At 52.1% G+C, this 26691-nt stretch overlaps 2 protein-coding genes across 8 annotated transcripts in view; one reads left to right on the forward strand and one right to left on the reverse strand.

Annotated features, from left to right (window-relative positions):
* Positions 1-25924, forward strand: part of B3GNTL1 (UDP-GlcNAc:betaGal beta-1,3-N-acetylglucosaminyltransferase like 1) — a 120732-nt gene extending 94808 nt beyond the window's left edge. For 4 of the 7 annotated variants that reach the window (XM_067716315.1, XM_067716316.1, XM_067716317.1 and 1 more), the window contains 6 exons: positions 1958-2082; positions 11592-11727; positions 11815-11883; positions 12333-12407; positions 19395-19499; positions 21112-25924. In XM_067716315.1, coding sequence (XP_067572416.1) covers positions 1958-2082; positions 11592-11727; positions 11815-11883; positions 12333-12407; positions 19395-19475 — 486 coding nt within the window. In that variant the 3' untranslated portion in view covers positions 19476-19499; positions 21112-25924. The remainder of the gene's footprint in view (positions 1-1957; positions 2083-11591; positions 11728-11814; positions 11884-12332; positions 12408-19394; positions 19500-21111) is intronic. The other 3 variants (XR_010937578.1, XR_010937579.1, XR_010937580.1) reach the window with 3 other exon arrangements.
* TBCD (tubulin folding cofactor D) overlaps positions 23939-26691 on the reverse strand; it is a 177067-nt gene continuing 174314 nt past the window's right edge. The window contains exon 39 of the mRNA XM_067716312.1: positions 23939-24192. Coding sequence (XP_067572413.1) covers positions 24178-24192 — 15 coding nt within the window. The 3' untranslated portion in view covers positions 23939-24177. The remainder of the gene's footprint in view (positions 24193-26691) is intronic.

The following is a 26691-nucleotide window of genomic DNA, read 5'->3' on the forward strand; positions in this document are numbered from 1 at the left end:
TGAGCAGACAAGCCTCTCGGGCTGGTGAGTGCCGGTAGGCACCGATCCTCTGTGCGGGAATCTCCCCGCTTTGCCCTCCGCACCCGTTGCTGTGCTCTCCTCCGCGGCTTCGAAGCTCCCCCCTCCGCCTCCCGCAGTCTCTGACCGCGAAGGGGCTTCCTAGTGTGTGGAAACTTTCCCTCCTTCACAGCTCCCTCCCACTGGTGCAGGTGCCGTCCCTATTCTTTTGTCTCTGTTTTTTCTTTTTTTTTCTTTTGCCCTACCCAGGTACTTGGGGAGTTTCTTGCCTTTTGGGAGGTCTGAGGTCTTCTACCAGCCTTCAGTAGGTGTTCTGTAGGAGTTGTTCCACATGTAGATGTATTTCTGGTGTATCTGTGGGGAGGAAGGTGATCTCCGCGTCTTACTCTTCCGCCATCTTCCTGATATGAGTTCACAATGTGCTCTTGTAAGATGACTCTGAAAATGCAGAAAATTAGAAAAAGGAAAAACTACGCAAATGACCCGTGAACCCATCACCACACATCTGCTGTGAACTTTTGTGTGGGGTCCTTCTGTCTTCCTTTTACTGTGGACCACTTTTAGCCAAGCTGCAAACACAATTTTGAAACTTGATTTTTAACTTAACATTTTGTTATAAATCTTTTCATGTCGTTGTGGTCTTTGTGAAAACACTTCAGTCACCACACAGTAGTCCATCGAGTCACTGATTGATTGAACCGCCCGACACTGCAAGTGAAGTGGTTTGCGTGTTTCCGCGTCGCTAACGAGACTGAGCCGATTTCCTACTCGGCTGGCTTCCATCGCGTTGCCCTGACGGCCTTGCGGTGTGTCAGGGACCCCGGGCGGCGATTCCCTGGGCAGTGGTGGCTTTGTTCAGGGATGGAGGCGGGAAGGCTGGTGCCCAGTGTGGCAGCTCAGGAGGGAGAGCTGAGTGGGCTGCTTCCAGGGATGGCGCTCAGGCCCGAGCCAGGAGGCAGCGGACCTCGCGCCTGGGCGGCCACAGACAAAGAGCATCAGTTCATCACAGACCCCAGAGGCCAGGTGCACAGGGCCCAGTCAGGGGATACGCTCGGGCCAAGAAGCTGGCCAAGAGGGGCCAGGGGTTCCATCTCCCCCCGAGGATGACAGCCACCAGGCTCCATCAGGACATCTAGACCTCAGAGGCCAGCTGTGCCGCCTTCCTCTCGGGGTGGACGAGCTGGGGGGCAGCCGTGGCTTTACTGGAAGCAGTGGGCCCGGCCGTGGTGCTGGCATTGGCTCGGTGAAACCGAGCTCGGGCTGGGGAACCGGCAGGGGAGGACAGGCTGGGGCCGGAGAGCAGCAGCCTCTGGGCTGTCAGGAAACCAGCCTCTGCCCGGAGCAGGGGTCCTGGCAGTGTCCCCAGCCATTGTTGGGCTCTGCTCACCAGACACACCCTGGGTGACCTCCTGTCCAGACCCCCTGCTCACTTGGTTTTCACCTTGAATTTAAAAAAGTGAGGGGAGCCAACTTGGTGTCCCCACCAGGACTGAGATCCCCCAGACTGACCAGCAGGGTGGCTGTGACCCCAACGGCCAGGCCTGGTCTGCGCTTCTCCAGGAGGGTCAGGAGGCCTGCGTTCTCACAGGACGGGAACACCCAGCGGGACGCTGCAGACCCTCGGAGCAGCAAGCCCGTCAACAGGGAGGGGGCAGGTCAGCAGGCCAGCAGCGCGGGCCAGGGGTCAAGTTTGAGGCTGTGAGGGTGACACTGGGGCTTGGGTCCACCCCTCAGGCACCTTCTTGTCCTGAAGATGCCTCTTGTGGTCACGCTTGCCCAGTGCCAGCCACAAGGTGGGGGAGCTGGACGTGTTGTTTTCCCGCTGAGGCCTCACAGGTCATGCCAGGCTCAAGCGGCTGGGGTGCCAGACGGATCCGCGTCTCCCGTCACCAGAATGAGGCTCTGTCGTGAGTGGAGACACGTTTCTTTCGTCCCGCAGGGTGTCCCCGAGGACTTGCTGTTCTTCCACGAACACCTGAGGAAGGGCGGCGGGCTCGTCCGCGTGGACCAGAGCCTGCTTCTCTACCGCTACCACCCCGGCGCGGCCACACACTCCGTCCTCGAGTACGCAAGTCCGGGGGGCCAGACCGGGCGGGGTCAGTGGGGCAGACACAGGTGACCCAGTCAGGTCGCAAGGCAGGAAACCTGGGAGCGTGGCCGGCGCGGGGCCTGCGGCCTCCCGGGAGGGACGTTGTCCTAGGTCCACGGACCAGCATTTCCCCAGGATCAAGGCCAAATGTCTGTTCTCACTTTTTTGAAGTGAGGTAGGATTCACGTGTAGTTGTTCTCTTGGGGTTTTGTTCTCACTTGCTTTGAGTTGACGGGATTCTCAGCGTGAGCCCAGCCCCCCGCTAACGTGATTACAGGCGGGCTGGGGGCACCCTCTTCCTTCTCCGCCCACCAAGGGGAGGGCTACTGGGACCGAGGTTGGGCCGCTTCCTCTGTGGGGCATCACAAGGACACTAGCCTCCTCCCTCTCATGGCCCCCACGTCCCCCAGGCCCCAAGGCTAGAGGCCGACTACCAGGGACAGGGCAGGGATGGTGCCGAAAGTACAGGCAGGGTGAAGGCAAGGGAGGGGTGTGCTTTTCTTTCTTTAGTTTGAACTGTGTGTGTGTGCGCGCATGTGTGTCTGTGTGTGCACGTTTGTGCATGTGTGTGGGTGTTACATTGCAAAAAACTGCAAGTATGTATCCCCCTTGGTGCTACCGTAATGCTGCTCTCTTGGGGACAGGGAGGAATGGGGCCCTGAAACAGGTCTGCGATCAGGGGATCTTTTGATTGTAAAGAGCATGATGCAGGGACATGCATTTGAGTTTCTGGAAGTAGAAGAGACTGTTCTTCCCCTGGAGGGTATGAGACTCGTTGGAAGGCGTGGCTTCTCAGTTTCTGTCCTGGGAGGTCTCCTGTCCACTGTCACAGTGGGTGTGATGTGCACTGTCACAGTGGGTGTGATGCTGATTTGGGCATGTGTCGTCGGTGGCGGGGTGTCCCAGATTGCAGCATCCATATTATTTATTTATTTATTTATTTATTTTTGGCTGCCTTGCGTCTTCGTTGCTGGGCACGGGCTTTCTCTAGTTGCGGTGAGCAGGGGCTACTCTTCGTTGTGTTGTGCGGGCTTCTCATTGCGGTGGCTTCTCTTGTTGCAGAGCAGGGGCTCTAGGCGTGTGGGCTTCAGTAGTTGTGGCACGCGGGCTCAGTAGTTGTGGCTCGCAGGCTGTACGGCGCAGGCTCAGCAGTTGTGGCACACGGACTTAGTTGCTCCGTGGCATGTGGGATCTTCCCGGACCAGGACTCGAACCCATGTTCCCTGCATTGGCAGGCGGATTCCTCACCACTGCACCACCAGGGAAGCCCCCAGCATCCATATTGACTTGCGATATCCTTGAACTTTTGCACATGTGCTGTTCAACACTAAAACTTAGCTTCTTTGTTTTCCAGCTTTAAGCAAAAGAGCTTGATTTCTCTTCTGTTAAGTCTGAATTTTCATACAGTAGATTTAGTGGAGCATCATTGGGAGTTTGTTGTCATGAACTTGACTCAATGCAAGTGTCATTTGCACACATGGGGTAAAGGTCATTTTCTAGGGGGACATAACAATCCTAAATGTGTATATCCCTAATCCCAGAGTTTCAAAATACATGAGGCAAAAACTGAGATTGGAGTTGCAGATTTTAATACTCCTATCTCAGTAATTGATAGAAGTTGGGGGGTGGGGAAGTCTGTGAGGATCAGAAGGTTTGAACAACACTATTAACCGACATGACAGTAGACAGTTAAGGAACACTATAGTCAACTGCAGAATACGCATTCTTTTAAAGTACAAGATAGACGTTACTTTGGACCAAGAAACAAATCTGAATAAATTTCAAATGATTGAAAGCATACGGGTTATGTTTTATAAATTAGAAATCATTAAGACATCTTTTTTTCGGTTGCGTTAGGTCTGTGGCTGTGTGCGGGCTTTCCCTAGTTTTGCGGCAAGCGGGAGCTACTCTTCGTTGCGGTGCACAGGCTTCTCGTTGCAGTGGCTTCTCTTGTTGTGGAGCACGGGCTCTAGGTGCATGGGTTTTGGTAGTTGTGGCTCGCAGGCTCTAGAGTGCAGGCTTAGTAGTTGTGGCACATGGGCTTAGTTGCTTCATGGCATGGGGGATCTTCCCGGACCAGGGCTTAAACCTGTGTCCCCAGCCTTGGCAGGCAGATTCTTAATCACTGCACCACCAGGGAAGCCCTAAGACATCTTGAATATACAAAATATTTGGAAATTAAGCAACCAAGGGAAAAAATCACAAAGGATATTAGGTAAAAAATTTAACTTGATGACAAAACAGTATGTCAAAATTTGTGGAATTTAGCTAAAGCAGAGTTTATAATAAGTTTTTATAGCTTTAAAAGTTTATATTATAAAAGAAGAAACTAAGCAATTATCTAAGTCTCCACCTTTAAAGGTTTCAAAAGTAATAGCAAAGTAAACTCAAAGTAAATAGAAGGAAAGGAATGAAGAAGGTAAAATTGAAAATGAACAGTCAGTAGAAAAAACATCAACAAAACCAAGAATTGGCTTGAAATAAAATCAGTACAATTGACAAGCCTCTATCAAGATTGATTTTTTAAAAAAAACACAGGTTACCAATATACTGGAAATTAAAGAGGGGACATCATTACAGATCCAGTAGGTATTTAAAGTATAAATAATAGAGAATTCCTTTGCGATATAGTGGTTGGGACTCCGTGCTTCCACTGCAGGGGGTTTAGGTTCAATCCCTGGCTGGGGAACTAATATATCTTGCATGCCCTGCGCATGGCCAAAAAAAAAAAAAAAAAAGGTATAAATAATAATTAAAAATTAATTAGTAATTTAAAAGCTTTTCATAAAGAAAAGCCAAGCCAGATGGCTTTACTGATATATTCTATCAAAAATGTAAGGAAGAAATAATACGAATCTAACATAAATTCTTTCAGGAAGTAGAAGAGGAGAAAGGTCTGTTGGGTGTTGGGAGGGAGGAGCTTCACACTCCGTGAGACTAGCATGACTCTGAAGTAAAAAATGCTACAAGAATATTACAAGAAAATAAAATTACAGACAAATATCCCTTATGAAAATAGTTGTAAAAATCATTCACAAAATATTACCAAGTCAAATTCAGAAATATATATGAAAGGATAATACATCATGAATATAAGTCTGGCTTAACATTCAGAAATCAATTAGTATGATTTAATACAGTAACAGAATAAAAGATAAAAATCACACAATCAACGCAATAGATGCAGAAAAAGCATTGGGCAAAATTGAATACCCATTCATGATTTTTTAAAAAACTCAGCAAACTAGAAATAGAGGGAAGCTTTCTCAGTCTGATAGCATCTACTCAAACCTATAACTAACCTCATACTTAATCATTAAAGACTGAAAGCTTTCCCTTCTAAGATCAGGAGGAAGCGATCTGATCACTCCTCTCACTACTTCTATTCCACATTGTAATGGAGGTCAGTGCAATGAGACAGGAAAAAAAAAATATATAAGTATTAGGAAGTGGAAGTGGGCTTCCCTGGTGGCGCAGTGGTTGAGAATCTGCCTGCTAATGCAGGGGACACGGATTCGAGCCCTGGTCTGGGAAGATCCCACATGCTGCGGAGCAACTGGGCCCGTGAGCCACAACTACTGAGCCTGCGCGTCTGGAGCCTGTGCTACGCAACAAGAGAGGCCGCGACAGTGAGAGGCCCACGCACCGTGATGAAGAGTGGCCCCCGCTTGCCACAACTAGAGAAAGCCCTCGCACAGAAACAGAGAGCCAACACAGCCAAAAATAAATAAAACAAATTAAAAGAAGGCTCAACATTAAAATAAAAAAAAAAGTGGAAGTAAAACTAGCATCATTTGTAGGTGGCATGATTGTGTTTCATAGGAAATCAAAACCAGTAACTTAGCAAATTTTCCAGAATACAAGTTTATAGAATTGCAATGAACAACTGAAAAAATGCAGTTTAAAAAATGTACAATGGCGTCAATAATAAAATACTTTTGAGTAAGTTTAGTAAGGTATGTCTATATCCGCTAAAACCTACTCCAAAAAAGGCTGAGGGAAACTAAAGAAAACCTATAAGATCGATGGAGAGATACACCACATTCCTGGATTGGAAGACTCCGTATCGTTAACATCAGTTCTCTCCAGATTGATCTGTAAATTCAAAGCAATCCCAGTAAAAGCCCCAGGTGGCTTCTTTATAGAAATTGATAATCTGATCTTAAAATTCGCATGAAAATCAAAGGGCCCAGAGTGTCCTAAACAATCTTGAAAAGAACAAAATTTGAGGACTTATTGTGCCTGATTTTAAGACTCACTCTGAAGCTATAGCAATCAAGAAAATGTATTAATAGAATAAAGATAGACATATACATCAATGAAACAGAGCAGAGAGTCCAGAAATAGACTCACAATTGATTTTTAACAGTCTCCAAAGGCATTCAATGGAAAAAAGAAAATTATTTTTAACAAATGGAGCAAATGGATATCCATATGGAAAAAAAAAATCTCATGCCCTATAGAAAAATTAATTCTAGATGGCTTAGATATAAATATAGAAGCAGGTAAAATATAAATCTTCTAGAAAAAAACATCAGGGAATATCTTCACAACTTGCGGATAGGAAAAAATTTATTAGAGAGGACACCAGAATCTTTAACCCTTTTTTTTTTTTTGGCTGTATAGGGTCTTAGTTGCAGCACATAGGCTCTTCGTTGCGGCATGCGGGCTTCTCTCTAGTTGAGGTGCACAAACTCAGTAGTTGAGGCCCGGGGGCTTAGTTGCCCCGGCATGTGGAATCTTAGTTCCCCGACCAGGGATTGAACCCGCGTCCCCTGCATTGGAAGGCAGATTCTTAACCACTGGACCACCAGGGAAGTCTCTCTTTAGTGCTATAAAATTGATAAATTGGACTTCATCAAAATTAAAAACTTTTGCTCATAAAAAGACACCATTAGGGGCTTCCCTGGTGGCGCAGTGGTTGAGAGTCTGCCTGCCAATGCAGGGGACACGGGTTTGAGCCCTGGTCTGGGAAGATCCCACATGCCACGGAGCAACTAGGCCTGTGAGCCACAACTACTGAGCCTGCGCGTCTGGAGCTTGTGCTCCGCAACAAGAGAGGCCGCGACAGTGAGAGGCCCGTGCACTGCGATGAAGAGTGGCCCCCACTTGCCGCAACTAGAGAAAGCCCTTGCACAGAAACGAAGACCCAACACAGCCAATAATTAATTAATTAATTAATTAATTTTTAAAAAAGACACCATTAGGAAAATGAATAGACAAACCACAGACTGGGAGAAAATATTCATAATCTATATATCTCACAGAGGGTTAGTATGGGGGAGATATTAAGAACCCCTATCACCCAAAAATAAAATCTAATAAAAGTAGGCAAAATAGTTGAACGGACATGACACTTCACAAAGAAGTAATATATAAGGTCAATTAAAAAGGTTTCATCATTATCAGAGAATGCAAATTAAACTCTGCACACCCACGAGAAGGGTTAAAATTAACGTCTGCAATTCCAAATCATGCTGAGGACACGTATACATTGTTCTCAGGAGTGTAAGCACAGTACATCCTCTTTGGAAAACTGTTGGGCCTTATTTTATTAATTTAATTGATACCTGCCCTATGCCCCAGCAATTCCATGTCTAGGTGTTTCTCCAAGAGAAATTAATAGATTGCTCAACATTTCTCTATTAGTAGCCAAGAATGGGAACAACCCAGATGCCCATCAGCAGGTGGTGGATAAACACTGCTGTAACGGAACACTCCTCAGCACTAGAAGAAAACAAACGACTGATACCTGCAAGAACGGGGATTAATGTCAAAAAATATATGGTTAGTAAAAGAAATCAGATACAAAAGCATGCATACTGCGGCTTCCACTTGTACAGAGTTCTCCAACAGGCAGAACTAGTCCACAGTGATAGAAACGAGACTGTGGTATTCTCAGGGGAAAGGAGATACAAGAGAGCTTTCTGGGGTGGTAGAAGTGTCCCACCTCTTGACAGGTGTGTTGGTTACACGGACATGCATGTTTGTCATAACCGTCTGACTTGTATGCACACTTAAGATCCTTGCTCTTACTCTATGTGAATTTCATTAAAATTTTTAAAATTTCTGGCAAGTGTTTCTTCAAGGAAGTAACCACTTTCCCACAATCCATAAACGGAGTTGGAAACTGGGTGAATAAAGTACAAAGATGGTTTTCTGGGCACGAATCTTCTGTAGAGCTCAGAAATGCCGGGACACCTGGGATCCTCTGCAGAGCTGAGAAGCGCCGGGACACCTGGGATCCTGTGCAGGGCTGAGAAATGCCCGGACACCTGGGATCCTCTGCAGAGCTGAGAAGTGCCCGGACACCTGGGATCCTCTGCAGAGCTGAGAAGAGCCTGGACAACTAGGATCTCTTCCATTGTTCCTGAAGTTTCACGTACATGTGTCCTCACCTTGAGCTCCTGTGAAGCAAGGCAACGTGAAGGCATGTCTGTGATGACCCTGGTGGTGCCCTGCTCCCCACCCATGGTGTGGCGGGTGCTCATGTATCTGGGGGGCCAGGCAGCCAGCCAGACGGCTTGTGCTACACACACCCTCATTCTGTTTTCATGCGATAATTCTTTTATGTTGAGACTTTTTTTTCCCTCTTTTTGCAGCATGAGGCTTTGCCACCCACAACGTAAAAGAGGTGATCTCATGTTAGTTTCTGTGTTGGATTAAAGTCTTTGAGCAGCAAAACCTCACAGAGCAAGGAGCGCTAATTACACCCTCAGGCTTGTCAATAATTGAATTCCTTCGAACTCTCTCTTAAAGAGCCCTCTGTTTGAGAGGCTCCCTGAATCGTGGCCTTTACCTTTTACATTGAGAATGATCAGCATTTATATCATTTAACAATTTTCACTGTGAAATACTTCCGACAGCCAGAGGCATAAGGAATCATCTTTAAAACAAAAAGTTACCCATTTCCCCAAACCTCCTGCATCTCCCCGGTTCCATTTCGTGGTGTCCTGAGTGGGATGTTTATTTGCCATAAGATCCATTTCTTTATACTTTGACCACACGTGATGTCCTCTAAACGGTGTGCTTTCCCTCTTTAAAAATGTGGTGTCGGTGGCAACGTTCTGCCTCATTCTTCCCGAAGTCGCTGTGCTGCTCACCCTCAGGGCTGAGCTCCGTGTGGTGACGTTGCTCCTCTGTCTTCGTCACCGCGTGGACCTTCCTGCCGTCCTGCTGCTGAGGGTCCACACACGCCACTGCTCCCCGCCCCCGCCTCCGGCCTGCTGCCTCCTGGTGCAGTGTGCATCCCTGACACTGCGCTGCTTTCCAGAAGGTTCTGGAAATGCTGACCTGTGGGTCTGAGAAAACCTGTGAGCAGCTCCCACACACCCAGCCCTCGGCGGAGCCTCCTCGCAGGGGTAAGAGTGGCAGGAAGGACACACCTGGGCTGTTCTCCCGAATAAATAACTGACCAGCACGGTGGAGAAAGGGACCTGCAGGACAGCAGCGGCAGGAAGGGTCTCACTGTCCACAACACGGAGGTATTGGTGGCAGTTTCTGAGTTGTGTCCTCAGACCAGAGACCAGACTCCGGAGGCACAGGGAGGGCGCAAGGCAGGGGCTGTACCCTCAGGACCCACAGTCCCTCCAGATCCACTCCGCAGGCGGTGGGAGGTGGGGGTCAGCTCTGTCCCTCCCACAGGCGCCGTCTCCAGGTGAGGCACCCTGCGCTGCTCAGACCCGGCCCGTCACCCCTGCGTCTGGTGGTCATGCTGGTGCGGGCCCCACACTGTCCTGGTCCCTGAGCATTAAGTGGAGTCCTCGTTGGGCCATTTCATTTCCTTATAAGTGTCCCCAAAACCTTTGGGCATTTTTTTGGGCAGTTTCATTGAACTGTTCATGAAATTGAAGAGAGTTGACTGGTTAAGGAGAGAAGCAATTAAGTCATAGAAGCGGCCAGACCTTTTGCCAACAAAAGTAATTTAAAAAGTAGGAGCCGGAGAGGAAACCGTGGAGCAGAGGGTGAGACCTGCCCAGATGTCTGTGGTCCCTTATCTCCTGCTGCCCTGTGGTGGTAGGCGCACCCCCTGGGGTCCCAGGCAGGGCCTGGAGCGTGGCGCAGGTCCCGCTGCTGGTGGGGACCCGGGGCCCGCCCCATCTCTTCCTCACTGTCAGCGTCTCATGGGTTTGTCAGAGCTCATTTGCGGGAAGCTCAGTTGTTTTGTTCTCAGAATTGTCCTTCGTTCCTTGGATGCTGCCAGAGCTGCGTGTTGAGTGCTGCACCTGATGGTGTCTCATTTGGGCTGGAGTGTGTCTAGCTTGTGCTGAATGGCCCGGACTGGGGAGTTATTCACCTTCGCAAGCCGCAGTACCCGCCGACCACTGAAATTATGGCTGCTCAGCACAACCCTAACTGAGACATTTCAAGTGGGAGGTGGGTGGACCGACCACAGGAGGAGCCCAGCATTCAGAGCCCACCCCTGGGCAGGCGGACACTGGTGCCCAGTTGCGTTAGAGTGGGCATCACTGTGTTGTGTCCATGGACCCCATGCTCTCACCTGGAGGAGCTGCTCCCCTGAGATACCTTGTGGGACCCTCAAAGCAGGTTGCCACGGAGAAGGCAGCAGGGCAGTGGCTGCTGAACCACGGGTTCAACACTTGCCACACAGAGCCCCGGGCCAGACACCAGGAAGGAACTGAACCCACACTGTAGAACGTGGGGGAGCTGCAGCAGGTCTGCGCCTGGCCTAGAACAGTAGGTCTTGGGGCTCCGTGAGAGGGTCCACGGAGGGCACTTCCAGGTGTAAACTGTGATTTTATACAAGGGTGTGCCGCCCTTCCTTACATCAGAGGTTTCTCTGGAAAGGAAGACCAGGGTCAAGTTTGGTCCACTGGGTACCTGCAGAAGCTCCCCCTTAACCTTCCCGATTCTTAAGTGATGCTTTCACACCTGCGCCTTGGGTCCTGTCCCTGTGTCCAACCACTTTAACCTGGAGACAGCTGACATGCTGTTGTCTCCAGGCACTGGGACTCGGGCAGCTGCAGACCCCAAGGGCCGGCCTGGACCTCAGGTCTGCATGTGGCAAGGGGCCAAGGGAGGGAGTCCCACCTGGGGAAGGTGACCCCGCCATCTGCACAGCTTCCACAGGACACTGTGACCCCTTCCATGTGGCCGCTCGAGGTGGGGAGTCACGTCCAGGTCATGTTTACCATGGTCGTAGGTGCCGGACGTCAGCGTGGCTGGGTTTTCCTTGGGCTCCCCAAGCTCTGTGCCTGGTGTCCCGCACGCTTCTTGAGTGTGTGGCCGTGAGCTCAGCACGTCCGAGGATCCATGTGCACCGGCTGTGAGGGTGGGTGAGGGGTGCGACCTTCTGGTCCTGGCCTCCTTGGTTCAGTCACTCAGCCAACAGCTGCAGCGCTGCCCCAGGGGCCCCAAACCAGGGGGACTTGTGGGCAGGCTCAGGGGTGGGGGGAGGAAGGCCTGGGGCGCTTGGAGGCCCTGCCCTCCTGGGTCACGACCCCCAAACCCCCATCCCCCACAGGACCACCATCTGGACCCACCGCGTCCGCTTCCTGGAAGAGTGGGCCCTGCCCCACTGGGCAACCTTCACCATCTGGAATGCGGGCCGGCAGGGCCGCCGGCTCTACCGCAGCCTGACGGCAGGGTCACGGTGCAAGGTGGGGCCCACCCCTTGTCCCACCCCTCCCCCATCCAGCAGCACTGCCCCCACTGCCCCTGAGGCTGACGTCCTGGGTCCTCCCCAGGTGGTCGCCTTCTGCGATGTGGACGAGAACAAGATCAAGAAGGGCTTCTACTGCTACGAGGACTCTCAGGTGCGCTCCCTCCCCACCGAGCCCCATGGTCACGCACAGCAGCCGCCCACACTGCACTCTGGGGTGCCGTCCTGGGCCTTTGGAGTAGACACTGCCCAGAACCTTCCTCCTTGGGAAAGGCCATCTGGGCCCAGACAGCTGCCAGGCCTGGCAGATGCAGCCCTCAGGCTCCTGGGGTCTCCAGGACCCCAGAGGGCACCCGTGCCTGTCCCCACCTGCCCCTGTCCCTGCTGGAAGGTGCTCCTTGCAGGCTTGGGTCTGTCCGCTGCCCACCTCAGGTTAGTCCTGTGGCAGCCATAGGTGGCTGGGTGGAGGTGCTGGAGACCAGGTCCAGCCCTGGGTCTGGCTGTGGCCTGGGCGCCTGTCTGAGGGCATCGAGCTGTGAGCAGGGCAGAGGTGGGGGACTGGGGAGCAAGGTGGAGCAGCCTGTGGCTCTTCTCTCCTCTCAGGAAAGGCCCAAGCCCCGGGTCCCGGTCCTGCACTTCCGAGCCGCACAGCCACCCTTTGTCATCTGCGTGAAGCTGGTGAGTGTTAGGCTGGGGCATGTGTGGCTGGGACAGCCCCAGGGTCAGGAGGTGGTATGTTGTGTCCACCAGGAAGCTGCGGGCTAGGACGGGAGGTGATGACTGCCGCTCTGGGGGGCCAGGAGAGTGATCCGCATGGGGGCAGGGACAGGAGGCAACAGGGCCACCTCCAGCCAGGCCCGGGGTGTTGGGGGAGGTGGCGGCGATGGTGCCCCATGAGGCAGGTTGCATTTCCCATGAGAGCTGTAGGGGACAAGGCCGCCCAGAAGCACCTGCGCCGGCCCTGCATCCCCCCAATCCCTGCCAGGTGACTGCCGTCCCAGCGGTTTTCTCCATCAACCCCTTGCCTTTTCTCCCTATTTGCGGCCACGCAGGACAGGTGCTCGTTTCTTGGCTCTGGGCCCAACGCTGGGGTCCTGCAGAGAAGCCCGTGTGCTTGAACTCCCTCCTTCCCTGAGTGGGTCCCGTTTCCTGGTGTGCAAGTTCCCACCACGAAGCCTGCTGGTGGGCTCTGGTGATGGGGACGTTCTCCTGATTTTGAGGCCCTCACCCCCGCCCTGCTGGCCTGTCCATCTCTTCTCCTTGGTTTCTGGGAGCTCTGCATTGAGTCGGCCCTTGGTCGACTAGTGTTTAGATGTTTTCTCCCAGTTGTGACTTGTCTTTTCACAGGTTCTTCCCAGAAAAACTTAATTTTATTTATGCATGCACGCATGCATGCAGCGCTGGGTCGTGGTTGCGGCATGTGGGATCTTTTAGGTGCGGCATGCGAACTCTTAGGTGCAGCATGCCTGTGGGATCTAGTTCCCCGACTAGGCCCCCTGCATTGGGAGAGTGGAGTCTTACCCGCTGGACCACCAGGGAAGTCCCGTGAAAAGCTTATTTTTAACACAGTACATTTATCAATTTTTCTCTTGTGATGAACACTTTTAGTGTCCTCCTGTTTTGGAAATTCCTCCCCGTGGTCAGAAAGATTATCACAAATGCAAGTATAAAGTGTCCTTAATCCACCAGGACTACAGGGCCCAGGTTGGCTCATGTGGGGCGGGGCTGCCCCAAAGGGTCAAGAGGGGACAGTAGTGGATGGGTGAGCAGGTCCCTGTGCTGTGCCACTGGGGACGTGGGATGACGCATAGTTGGGGACACAGGCCACTGCTTCCAGCAGTTTCCAGCCTCTGAGGTTGAAACCTTGGTAAACAGGGTGCCAGGCCAGAGGCCTTCCTGGAGGCAGTGGCTTTAGCGGAAGGGAAGCAGGTGCATGTTCATTTGCCAGCGTTCGCCAACAGCAGTGGGGAACCAAGCAGAACATGCCCCTCACCTCACATCAGGTGCAGACTCTCACCAAGCCTTGGGCTCAGGGAGCCTGCGGCCCCTACGCACGTTCATAGCAAAGGTGGCTCCACGTGTATGTGGAGGGTGCCAGAGAAGGGGGGAGCCCTCTGTTGGTGGGTGTTTTTAAGATCCCAGACCCCCTTCTGCACTGACTGGTGTTACTCACAGCTTCTAATTGCGGTTTGCCGTGTGGCCCAGGCGCCTGCACAGGGGCCCCACCAGGCCAGTGCATCCTGATGGGGAACGTCACCTCCCTGAGGCTGTGCTCCCATGGGGCCCGAGCTCAGACACGGGGGACAGCGGGCGTTGTAGTGTGTTGGTCAGGTGGGGTCCCATGCAGGACCGGAGAACAGGCTGGATGTCCTGATTCTGCCCCTCGCTTGAGTTGCCACTTTGGAGAAGTCACCCAACTGTCGGGAAAACGGGCGTGAGAACAGGCTGACCCCAGGAGCCTGGCGCCAGGAGTGGCCTCAGGGTCCCAGCTGGTCCCTGCATGGCCAGGCCCAGCCCTGAGCTCCAGCCCCACAGAAACTGTGAGGCAGTAGAGGTGTGGTTTCCTCTGCTCAGTTGGTGGAGACTTTGCATGGCCACAGGTGAGCTGAACACTTGGACCAGAACAGAATCTCATGGGCACAACAGGCTTTGTCAGTTTGAATGAGGCTGTGTGAAAATTCAGGTCAGATTTCCATGTGGACGTGTTTTCAGTTCTCTCGGACGCAGAGCTGGGGTGGAATCACTGGTCTTAGGGTGACTTATGCCCCCCCACCCCCCGCTGCCCAAAGGTTCCAGTTTCTCGTATCCTTGCCCACCTCGTGACATGTTTGTTCGTCAAGGCCATCCTGGTGGATGAGCGGCTCTCACGGCGGTTTCCGTTTGCGTCTCCCTGACAACGGAGGACGTGGAGCATCTGTTAGCCACGTGTCTGCCTCCTGTGGAGAAGTGTCTGTTCAGGTCCTTCACCCATTTTCTAATCGGGCTGTTTGTCTTTTTGTTGAGTCCTCAGAGTTCTCTATATTTCTAGACTCAAGTCCCCAACTGGATGCATTGGCAAATATTTTCTCCCATCCTGTGGGCTGTCTTTTCATTCTCTTGACGGTGTCCTTTGATGCACAAAAAGTGCTTAACTTTGACAAAGTCCATTTTATCTATTTGTAATTTGATTTCTGTTTTGGGTGTCAAGGCTAAGAAACCACCACCCAATCTAGAGTCATGAAGATTTACCCCTGTGCTTTTTTCTTAAGGGTTTTATGGTTTCAGCTCCTTCATGTAGGTCTTGGACCCATTTTGAGTTGCTGTTTGTGTGTGGGGTCAGGTAGGGGCCAGCTTTGTGCTTTTGCAGGTGGCTGTACACTGAGTGTCCCAGGGCCAGGCAGCCGGGTGGCTCCAGTCCCAACGTGTCACCTTGAGGTTTTCTTCTGTTTGACTGCTTGCCAGCTTGAACCTGCATTATTTAACTGTCACTAAATAACAAACTACAAACTTAGCCTCAAACAGCACGTTTACTTCCTCACGTTTCTGTGGGTCATAAGTACAGGCACCACAGGTGGCTTTCAACTTCAGGTGAGCGTGGTGGTGTCTGCCGGTGATGATGTCTCATCAAGAGGCTCGCCTGGGGCAGACCTGCTTCCAAGCTCTCATGGTCCTTGGCAGGAGTCAGATCTCCAGGGTGTTGGCCGAGGGCCTCAGTGCTTTGCCGGCTGTTTGCTCTGCGGGCCCGCCACCCATGGCAGCTTATTCTGTGAAAGCTAGCAAGGGGCAGGGTCAGTAGCAAGACATACGTCACACTAACGTGTGACCTAATCACAGAAGTGACATACCAGGGAAGGGGGTTCCACGGGATGTGGGTGCAATGAGGCAGGCTCGTGGCCATCTGGGGCCTGCCTGCCACAGGGACAGACCCACCTGGCTTTGGGTTTCCTGGTTTGAAAGCAGTTTCCTGAGAGGCCAAGACAAACAATGTTCAAGTTGCCGGGGAAATTGGATGAATGATTATGGGGCTGCAAGGAGCCATTGTAAAATGAAAGTTTTAATTCTACACAAATGATACCTAGCTTTTCAGAGATAGGCTCTCTTAAGGGTCTACTTCTCAGGGACCCGAAGTTGCCACGAAGGGAACACCCCCACCCATGCAAACCCTTCCCAGAGAGCAGACTTTGGGTGGGAAGGAACCCATCCCTGTCACCCACTTTGTTTCCTTAGAGGGTCTAGAGGTAGAAACACAAAGGTGTATGTGATTTTTCTTTTTAACAAACAGCAGCATGTTATACATACTTCTTTATTTCGCTTTTTTCACATAATAGTATATCTTGGAGTTAATTCCATATAAATCCGCTGGTGCCACCCAACTCTGTTATCTTTTTATGAAGGAAACTTTCCAGTACGTTTCAGCCAAAGCAAAGAAGCCAGCCCCAAGCCCCAACTCCCCCAACCTGGGAGCGAGGCAAATTCTAGCCTCATTTCTTCATTATTGTTTCCTGAAAAGATTAAAAGCTAAAAAAACTACCATAATACCACTATGTCACCCCAAATTTCCAGATATCCCATCAGTGTTGAAATCTCTCTAACTGCCTTGTAGACATGTTCTATCTTTTCATACTTGCCTGTTGGAATGCAGACCCAGTGTGACCTTTGTCTCCCTCGCTTTCTTACAATCTGTTTGTTGACGAAACCGGCTTGTGGTTTAACGTGTTTCCCGAGGCTCAGGTCCAGGGTCCGTTCTGCTCGCAGGAACACCTTCATCGCTGGCTGCAGGAGCTTCTGAGGGATTCATGTACCTCACTTAAAAAACATCTGCATCCCACGCGATTATATGGGTGTTTCATACATTTATTATCCAGTTACTTATCGATGTACCTTTAGGCCAGTTTTACTGTTCACCGTTAGGAATAATGCTGCCGTGGATATCTTTATATGTGCATAATTTTGCTCAAGTGGCTACACATATGGGATAAATGTCTGAAAGGTGCTGGTCAAAGAATGTGCCCACCATCGGTCGTGAGACCAGCCATTCTGTCCCTGGAGGCTGAGCCAGTTCACACACCCTGCCCCCACCATGACCCTTCTCCAGCGCTGTGACCAAACCTTTCACCTTTGCAAACCACAGGTGAAAAGCAATAAGTTTATGGTTCCAGTTGGCAACGTCATATTGTGAGTAAGGAGGGCATCTCTTCATGTATTCGTATTCATCTTTATTTCCCTTTTGGTACCTTACCCTTGTCATTGGCCCATTTCTCTATTGGTCTCAGTAGTTTTCTTTATACAGTAACAGAAACAAACCACTGTCTGTGATGGTGCAGATTTTTCTGTGTCATTTAACTGAATTTATATCTTTTGCCGTTTAGAAGTTTGTTATTTGGATATAATCAAATTAATTTTTCCTTTTATGGCTTTTGGGGGTTTTATTCATTCTAAGACAATCACTTCTCACTGTGATATTTAAAAAAACATTATCCAAGTCTGGTCCTCAGACTCCTGTTTTTTCCTTATATTTTTGGTACAACTGGAATTTATTTTGTTATAAAGGTTATCATAGGGACCCAGACTTTCTTCTGTTTGGGTCCTCAGTGGTCCTAACATCATTTGGTGAGAAACCCTCATCTTCTCCAGTCAGGAAATGGCGTCTGTGTGTGTTGGGTATGCATGTGGATTTGGCGCTGTTTCTGGAGTCTTGGCCTTTTTCTACGCATCTGTCATGGACCATTACTGACTATAGCTTTATGATGTTCACCACTGAGTAAGGATAGTCTTCCTTCATTATTCTTTTTAGAACTTTTCTCACGTTTTTCTTGTTTGAATAAACTTTATTGAATTCTTAACACCTTCGGAAAATGGCCTAAGTGTGGCCCACCAGCTGCTTCTGTAAATAAAGTTTTACTAGAACACAGAGGACGTATGGCCACAAAGCCGTAAATGCTAACCATCTGCCCTTTAAGAAAACTCTGCGGCCTCTGTTCCAGAACCGGCTGCACAGTTTAACGGGCGACGTGCCCTCCCCCAGCGCCGCCCGATTCTGTACTTGCTCCGCTAATCCGTTTGGTGCAGAGTGCATGTCTGCGGGCCATGTGAGAGTTGGCTGTGTTTCTGGGGGTCCGGTCTCCTCCACGTCATGCTTGAGGCCTGCTTTCCTCTTCCCGTTGGCGCTTCGGGACCCAGCCGTGGGCATCACACCAGAGCTTCTCATGGAGGGTCCTGACGCTCTTCACGGGTCGTGGGGTAGCCATGTCTTCTGCTTCGCTAGACAACGCCCAGGAGGCCAGGCCAGGGGACACGCCCAGAGGCAGGGAGGGAGGGGTCCCTCTAGGCCTCACGACTGGACTGTGGGGTTCATTTCCATCTGATCCCTGCTGAGGCCAAGACCTTTCCCGCATCTGTCAGGCGTGTGGATTTCCTGTGTCCTGATGTTTCTGATCAGCTTCTTGTCCACGGGATTGTGTGTCTTCTCCTGACCCGAGGAGTCCTCTGTACCCTCTGGGTTCTAGTCCTTGTTGGTTTCACGTCTGACCTTTTTAATTCTCTTAAGGGGGTGTGTCCACTCATGGACACATGAGTACCTTCCCGGTGGCCCCTTTACAAGCCCAGGTCTGTGGCTGGGCTGGCCCTGAACCCACGTGTATTTCCTTTGAAAACTTGGAAGTAGAGAGAGAATGGGAGGAGAAAACGGGGGCTAAGAACAGACAGCAGGTAGAGGACAGAATGTGGAAATTTCAGGTGTTTTCCAGGTAGAATGGTTTTCATTTAAATACTTCTAGCAAAGCCCAGGTAACAGCAGTAAGAGGAGCAGAAACAGCCCAGGACAAGGGTGATTCCCTGTGTTGGGCCCAAGGACAGACGGATGACACCCAACAGGAAGGAGTGTGGTGGTCAGGCAGCCCCTCCCACGTCCTGGCAGAGAGGCCCCCGCTTTGTTGGTTATGGAGGCAGGAGGGGACCTGGCAGGTGGCGCTGGGACAAGGGACAGGAGCCTGCAGATGTTTCCTGAAACCCTGCCGTGGCCCCACACAGGAGGGCGGCCGAAGCAGCACCAGTGCACGGGCCCAGCTGAAGAGTTTGGGGACCCACCCCCAAGTCCCGCACCAACAAGGGTACAGGGAAGACGTGGGCAGGGACTGCCTCCTGTCTCGGCCGTGGGGGTGGGTACGGAGCAGGAGGCGGGAGCTGGCTGTTGGGTCACAGTTTCTGTCCCCAGGGCTGCCTCCCACCTGTGGCCCTGCAGAGGCCATGGGGGTGGGGCAAGGGGGCCACCATGGAGACCCCAGGACCAGTCAGGACAGGGGAAGCTGGCTCTGCCTTGGACCAAGAAATGAGCGGAAGGGACTGCCCATGAGCCTCACCTCCTCCCCCGAGTCCCCGCGGGGGGCCAGCTGCCTCGTGCGGGGAGGGGCCGAGGCCAGGCTGGTGGAGGCACCTCAGAGGACCCCCTGCCCCCAGCCTCCCTGGTGACCTATGGGACATTGTGGCCAACTGCCAACAGGTTCCCTTCCGGCACTTTTCTCCTTCTGGACCCTCTCCTTTTAGCAGTGGAGCCGAAGTTCATAGTGGACCACCTAACAGGTGGCCACAGGCAACCCCAAACCCCAGGCCCCCAAGGGAGGCTCTTGGGGTCCCCAGTGCAGGCCAGGGGAGGCCTGGATAGAGCCAGACCTGTCGCTCCTCCCCCAGGACCTCACAGGGGGCGCATTTGAAGACAATCTGAGGTCGCTGCACCTGCAGGAGGGCCGGGATTTCCTTCACTTCAGCTGACAGACCCATGGCAGCTGCTCCCAGGTATGTACGAGGCCCCCAGCAGCCGCAGCCCAGGGTCGAGAGCAAGGAGGGAAGGATGGCCCCGTGGCCCCCAGTGGGGAACGTGCCCGGTGGAGGGTGGCACCCAGATGCCCCTCAAATCCCCTTCACCAGGAGGGCGCGTCTTAGTGTTCTTATCGGGTGTGGTTTACGTGTGGTAAAGCACACAGCCGTGAGCACAAGCCTGAGGGGTGTTGTCCACACCCACCGTGTATCTCTGACACGTGTCCACACGTGTGTACAGATACCACAGACGGAGACATGGAGCAGAGGGCGTGGCCGCACAGTGCACCCTCCCCAGAGAGCCTCCCCCGTGTCTGTGGCAGACGTTCTAGTCACTCGTTCTAGTCACTGCACGGCTCCCCAACGCCTGCCTCGTTCCCAGCTCTGGCCACTGTGGAAAGTCTGGTCCGTGTCTGGGTGGGTGGCTGGCTCCATCCATGTGGGGGGCCGCATGTGTGAGAGACATGGAACTAGACAAGGCCCACCCTGGGGACAGGGGCTGCATGCTCACGGCTTGTCTGGTGGGGAGCTGACCCCTCACCAAGCGCAGCAGAGACCTGCGGGCGGAGGGGGAGGCCCCGCTGTGCCTGGCGGGGGGCCGTGGGCGTGAGCGGTCAGGGGAGTGAGTCTCCTTCTCCGATTGGTCCTAAGTTGGATGTATGGCTAGAACTGGGGAAGCTGGCAGTTGTGACCATGTCCTGGCCATTGGGGACCAGTGGCTACACAGTTCTATGTTGGGACACGATCTGGAATTGTCCCTTTGTGCATCTGGTCTCTCGGTCCCAGGAGGCCAATGGCTTTTCCCTAAAGGTGACGCACGGCTGCTACCCCCAGGGGCCTGTCTCCTTGATCCAAGAACAAATCATTGACGTGTTGAATCATTGGTGCCATTAATGCTGGAGTTGAGTGATGATTCCCACTGATGGGAGCCCTGCCCTAACTTCATGTGAACAAGGCGGTAACTCCTGGGTCCGAGTAGGGTCAGGGGGCTTGAACAATCAGGAGTGGCCTCATTGTGGAGTCATGTCTGAGTCAGAATTCCCCGCCTTGGTGATTTAAAAGCATCAGGGTCTCTGCATGCAGAGTCTCGGAAGACCCTTCCCAAAGCACACGAGGTGTTGGTCAGAGGCAAGAGGATCAGTGCTCTGGCTACAGGACCTTCTAAAAATGCACGTTTATTTTTGTACTGTATGCTATATTGTCCGTTAAAAAGAAATTCTACGTGCTTTTAAAAATCTACATATTAGCCGTTATTCTTTTTGTTACATGGTCGTTGTTTATAGTTTTCTCTGCCCAACATTGTCTTTTGCACCTGCATTCACCTGGCAGCAGGAAAATGATCCCTAAGCTTTATCCACTAGAATCTGCCCCCAGAATCTGCCTGAAGATACTTCTGTCATCACAACTGGGAAGGGGGTTTGCTACTGGCATCTAGGTTGTTGCTAAACATTCTGCAACACACAGGACGGTCCCCACAACTAAGAATTATTCGACCTCAAATGTCAACAGTGTCAAGATTGGAAACCATCAGTGGCATTAAGGAGGTTTGTTTTATCTGTAACGACCTATTTTGTTCTTCCCTGAATGACAGCTGTACTAGCTTCAGTCCAGCCGAGGCGAATGGTTTTCTCTCAGCTCGATGAGGATCTCATTCCAGTGTTAAGTCCACTGTTGCCATCCAAGAGGGGCAGCTGCCCGGACCACCCAGTCTCCCAGCAGTTCTGCTGCAACGTGTCCAGACGTGAGCTTGTCCTGTTTGGGATCTTGCTTCTATCACCAAGTATGTGGCACCGTCTCCCGAGACCCCAGCTGCACACAGGGCAGGTTCTCTGGTGTCTCTTGACTTTGTTTTCATATTTGCCAGTTGTTTTTCTGGATAAAACTCCTTCAGATCTTCCAGTTTCCCAATTCTCTCTTCAGCCATGTCTAGGTGGTTGTTTAATTCATCCATTGAGCCTTTTCCCCCCTAATTTCCTCTTGATAATTTCTAACCCTTTTCAAAACTGAATTCATTTTATATTTTGTGTCTTTTGGGGTCTGATTTTATTAAGGTCTTGCTAATGGTGCCTTGTTTCTTTGTGCATTTTGTGCAATTTGGGGATGTGAGCTTATGTTCTTCTCTCTGTAGGGGTCAGCCTGCGTCCTTCCAGAGAGGGTTTTGTTTGCCTCCTCTGCCCAGTGTCTGTCAGCACCACTGGTTGGGGGCCATTGTGATCACATTCCTCTCCACTAGCACTGGGCAGAGACCAAGACAGATGTGCTCCTGTGGGGACCTACTTCTCACTCTCCTTGCTGCTGAGGGTACAGCTATTTAGGGCCCCAGCTGTATGTGGGGTCTGCTACGAGATTTGGCCCTGGGCCTTATGCTGTCACATCCACACTTCCCAGCCAGCCTCCAGGGCTCAGCAGACATGGATCCTGGGGACGCCAGGGACCTGCTCACTGGGATGGTTCACTCTGTGTCTGGGACATGGCCATGTGCTCACGGCCACACCGCTGCCCTCACGTATCCTGTTTCAGGCACGAGGCTCCCTGCGGCTCTTCAGACCCACCCACCTCACTCCCACTGGGGCCACAGGTGCCCTTCTCTGCCCCTGAGGGGGTGTCTCCTGACCACTCCCTCTACCAGGTGGCAGCCCAGCACTGTCCACCCACCCCGAATTGCTTCAGACCACTGCTTTCCACGATGTCCACCTCTGCTGTTGTCTGCTTCTGGCCACGTCGTCAGTCATGAGGGGCGACTCCCCACAAAGCTGTCACCTGGACCCAGATGGGCTCCAAATGAAGGAGGAGGTTCCCAGCCACCAGGTGCCTGATGAGAACAGGTGCTGACCAGTAGGATCTGACATGGCTGAAGGTGTGCAGGGGCAGCTGGACACTGCCGGCTTTGTTGGTTTTCCTCGGGTTGCAAAGGTAGACCAGCAACGGAAGAAGAATTGCTTCATGACACAGTATCATCAATGTGGTAAACTGGCCTGTCTCCACGTCTCAGAGACCATGTCTCTGGAATCTTGGTGTTTGTTTTTTAAAAATTATGCTAAAAACATTTCATTTTATTCCTTCTCAAAAGCTCCTTGTTTGGTTTTCTCAGCCAAGGTCTAGGTGCTGCTCTGTGGACCCTGCCTGCTGCAGCGATACAAGTGGGGCCTCCTGTCGCCACCCTGCAGGACCACGTGACAACGTCCACCAGCTATGGGGCCTCTGGCTGTTCTTCCATTGAAAATGGAAAACTCTCTACTTATTTTCAAGAGGAGACATGTTTTAAGGCTTAAATGAAATTAAAGTTAAAACCTCACGCAAGACTAACATGGGCTTCCACTCTCAGGGAAGGTCAGCGATCCCGGCATGTCCACTGGCTCAACTGGAGCAGGAGAAACTCACTTAGCAAAGGCAGCAGGAAAACACGTCTCAGGATTGTACCAACAACACCTACCGTGGCCTCCAGCCGTGGACGCGCACATCCCAGGAGAGGCAGTCTGTCCCGTGGCCCAGGTGCAGGAACACTGTCCTGGGCCCGTGGCTGGACGACTTCACCTCAGATGTTCTACTTGCCCGTCCACATCTGTCCTGCATCCAGACCTCAACCCGTGAAGCAGCAGGTGGAAGGGTGGGGATGGACCAGGAGCCTGCCACACAAAGGCTCCCGCAGGAGGTGGCCTGACCCCTCAGCACTGAGACTGGCCATGCAGGTGCTCAAGTGGGGAACCTTTACACACATTGGCCTCACTGGCCCCTGGACAGGCCAGCATGAGTGCCAGCCCATGTGGACAAAAGCAGCCTGTCTTTGCTTCAGAAACCCTGAGTGTGTACCCCATTCTGGACAAATGAAAAAAAAGGTTCAGACAATGTGGTTCTTCTCCCATCACCAGAGAACCACTTCCTGGAGGCCACATGTTGGCAGATCTATGAAGCCACTGACCGTGCCCTGCTTCCGTTGAGGGTTTGAGCTGCTGTCACAAGTCCCCTGTGTGGCTGAACTGGTCCTGGTGGGATTCTGAGAACACCGGTTGGCTCTTTCTGACTGAATGAAACTGCACGAGGGCAGGTGACATGCGTGCGACCGCCGTGCGCGCTGGGCACTAGAATGGGGTGAGGAAGGAAGACGGCCCCCACCCGCGCTGCAAGAGAGACCCGGAGGCGGCGCTCAACGGCACCCACCCCCACCCCGAGGCATGGCACCTTCTCTGCCCCTGCAGCATCTGACATGTAACGTGAGTCACTCAGAGCTTGTGAGCGGCTACGAGCAAGCCCAACAAGGCCATGGTGGACGTGGCGACAGGACAGCACACGGGAGGCTGCAACCGGCCTGTCCCCCCCGGGGCCACCCCTCCCAGCGGGTCTCGGTGCAGGAGCCTACAACCCCCTCTGGTTCCAGCTCCCCCACCGGCACCAGTGTCAGGCACAGGCAGATACAGAGCTGCTCAGCACGTGATTTTATAAGTAAGACACAGGTTAGAGATAGGACAAATGCACCAACAGCCCAGGTCACTGTGGCACAGGATGCATGGAAGGAAATGCCACCTCCAGGTGACGAACTCCAGGTCCCTCACACGCACCAGCCAGACCGCCGCCGTCCGTCCAGGTCTTCCATGCCGACCATGCCCGGGCTCCTCCTCCCAGGCAGGCAGAGGCAAGGACTCAGCTTCCCGGACTGGCCTCAGCGGACACTGGGCTGCGGAGGACACATGACAGGGTCAGGCCGGTCAGCGCCGTCTCCCCAGCCCTCCCTGGGTCACGCTTCCTGCAGGAAACTGCATCTGTGCCGCTTCCCCGAACGTGCCAGGAGCCCCGTTGCCAACATAACCTCTGGGCAGCAAGCAGGTGGGGAGGGTGACTATACTGTTCCCCCAACTTCATCCATCTGTGCGATATTTTCCTAATGTAGAAAGCACGTTTCCTTAGGAAGCCAGTGTTGTGTGTGGCCGTCACACAAGGAGAGGGGAGAGTTGACACTTGGCCTGCCATCCCTGTCACCTACAGTGTCACCTGGGGGCCGACCAGAGCTGCCCTCAGCCCGCATCTGAGGGGGTCCTGCAGGGGCCCCAGAGAAGGGCCAGGCAAGGCAGACACTAGTACAGCATGATCGGGGGGGAGGAAAGGGGGAAAAAGACATCACCTCAGAAATAACTTAGCCACAAGGAGAACAGAGAGTTAAGAGCACAGTGAAGAACTGAAGGACAATGAAGAGAGAGGCGGCTGAACGGAAGGCAGGCCATGACCATCTGGGCCCTGGGAAGGAAGGGCACCGCAGCCAGAGCCCTCCGCCCGGTGCCGCCCGTCCTGACTGCCGTACGTGGGGAAGGAATGCTGTCCTGATGGGCAGTCACTAACAAACAGCAGGAAAACTGCAGGAAGTTAACAGAAAGGGAAGTGAAATGGTAAAAATGTCGTTAACCGGGCTTCCCTGGTGGCACAGTGGTTGAGGGTCCGCCTGCCGATGCAGTGGACGCGGGTTCGTGCCTCGGTCCGGGAAGATCCCACATGCCGCGGAGCGGCTGGGCCCGTGAGCCATGGCCGCTGAGCCTGCGCGTCTGGAGCCTGTGCTCCGCAATGGGAGAGGCCACAACAGTGAGAGGCCCGCGTACCGCAAAAAAAAAAAAAGTCGTTAACCAATCCAAACAAAGACAAGAAAGGAGCAAAGAAACAAACAGGGTTGAACAGAAAATGGAAAGATGGCAAACGAACCCAGCAAATCCAAACTCACACATTAAATGTAAGTGGACAAAACACTCCAATTACCAAAAACGGTTAAACTGGATTAAAAAGAGATGAGGCCTATCTACTGTTCATAAGAAACACATTTAAATGTAGGAACACAGAAATTGAAAGTGAAATGATTAAAAAAGATAAACTACATAAACACTGATCAAAAACTGCGCTGTGGCTCTATTAACACGAGACAAAGGGACTTCAGCCTCTCCTGTGGTTTCCCTGAGGATGAGAACAAGAACCGGGAGGGGCTCTGCCTGGGACCTGCTGCTGCAGCAAACACCCTGTGCTCTGGTTACTTAGCTCCTGTTCCCCCAACAAGGCTGCCTTCAACAAAAAAGTACAAAATACAACAAGAGGCAAGAAAAAGCAGTCTGAAGAGACAGTGCAAATGTAAGAACCAGACTCAGAAATGGCAGAGACGTTGGAACTATCAGACCAGGAATTTGAAACAGCTGTGATTAATATGCCAAGGACCCTAGTGGACAAAGTGGCACCACGCAGGGACAGACAATGTAAGCAGCGGTGGAAGCGCTGGAGACCACAAACACTGTAACTGAAACGGATGCCTCGGACGGGCTTGTCCTAAGACCAGATGTGGCCAAGGAAACAATCAGTGAACTTGAAGACAGGTCAACAGAAACTTCCCAAACTGAAAGGCAAAGAGAAACAAAAATGAAAAAAAAAAAAAAGAATATCCAAGAACCGTGGGACAATTACAGAAAGATGTGCAACATCTCTGCTCCAAAAACCATAAAACACTGAGGGGGTCCATGCATGGACACACCATGTTCATGGTCAGAAGACTCAGAGCAGAGACATGACTTCTCACCAAATCGACCTTCAGGCTGCAGGCAACCTTGGCCAAACTCCTGAAGCACAAACTGAAAAGTTGATTCTACAGGTGGGGTGGGAACCCAATGGCCAGGAAGAGGAGACAATCATGGAGAAAAAAGGACCACAGGATTGAGACAACTGGGCACTGTGACCCACTGTGAGACCTAAACCCTGCATCTCTAGGACTGAGACCTACATCTGTATCTGTAGGACAGGCTGCGCTGGCTCACGGATGGACAGAGAGACCCAGAGAACAGACAGTCCAAGAGTAGAGCCACATGTGTGGCCTGACGACACGACGTAGCGAGAAGGGAGCTGGGTCAGCTAGATCGTGAGTCCAAACGTAAAAGGTAAAACAGTAAAGCTTTTAGAAAGAAACAGAGAATGTCAACCTGGAGGAGATCAAGATACCCCAAACAGGACCACGTTAGGTCTAAGGACAAGAAGGCCATCCCTGGAGGAGAGGACATTGGCAGGACGTGCGTCCAGAACAAGGTCCCTGAAGACAAAGTATAAAAAGACGGACAACCCGGAGAGAACATGAAAGATCTGACACATGACGAAAGACAATGTCCGAATGGCTCAGATCTCAGAAAAGGTGGTCACACTCCCGTCACCAGGGAAA

The sequence above is a fragment of the Pseudorca crassidens genome, chromosome 19, assembly GCF_039906515.1.
Source record: "Pseudorca crassidens isolate mPseCra1 chromosome 19, mPseCra1.hap1, whole genome shotgun sequence".
NCBI lineage: Eukaryota > Metazoa > Chordata > Mammalia > Artiodactyla > Delphinidae > Pseudorca > Pseudorca crassidens.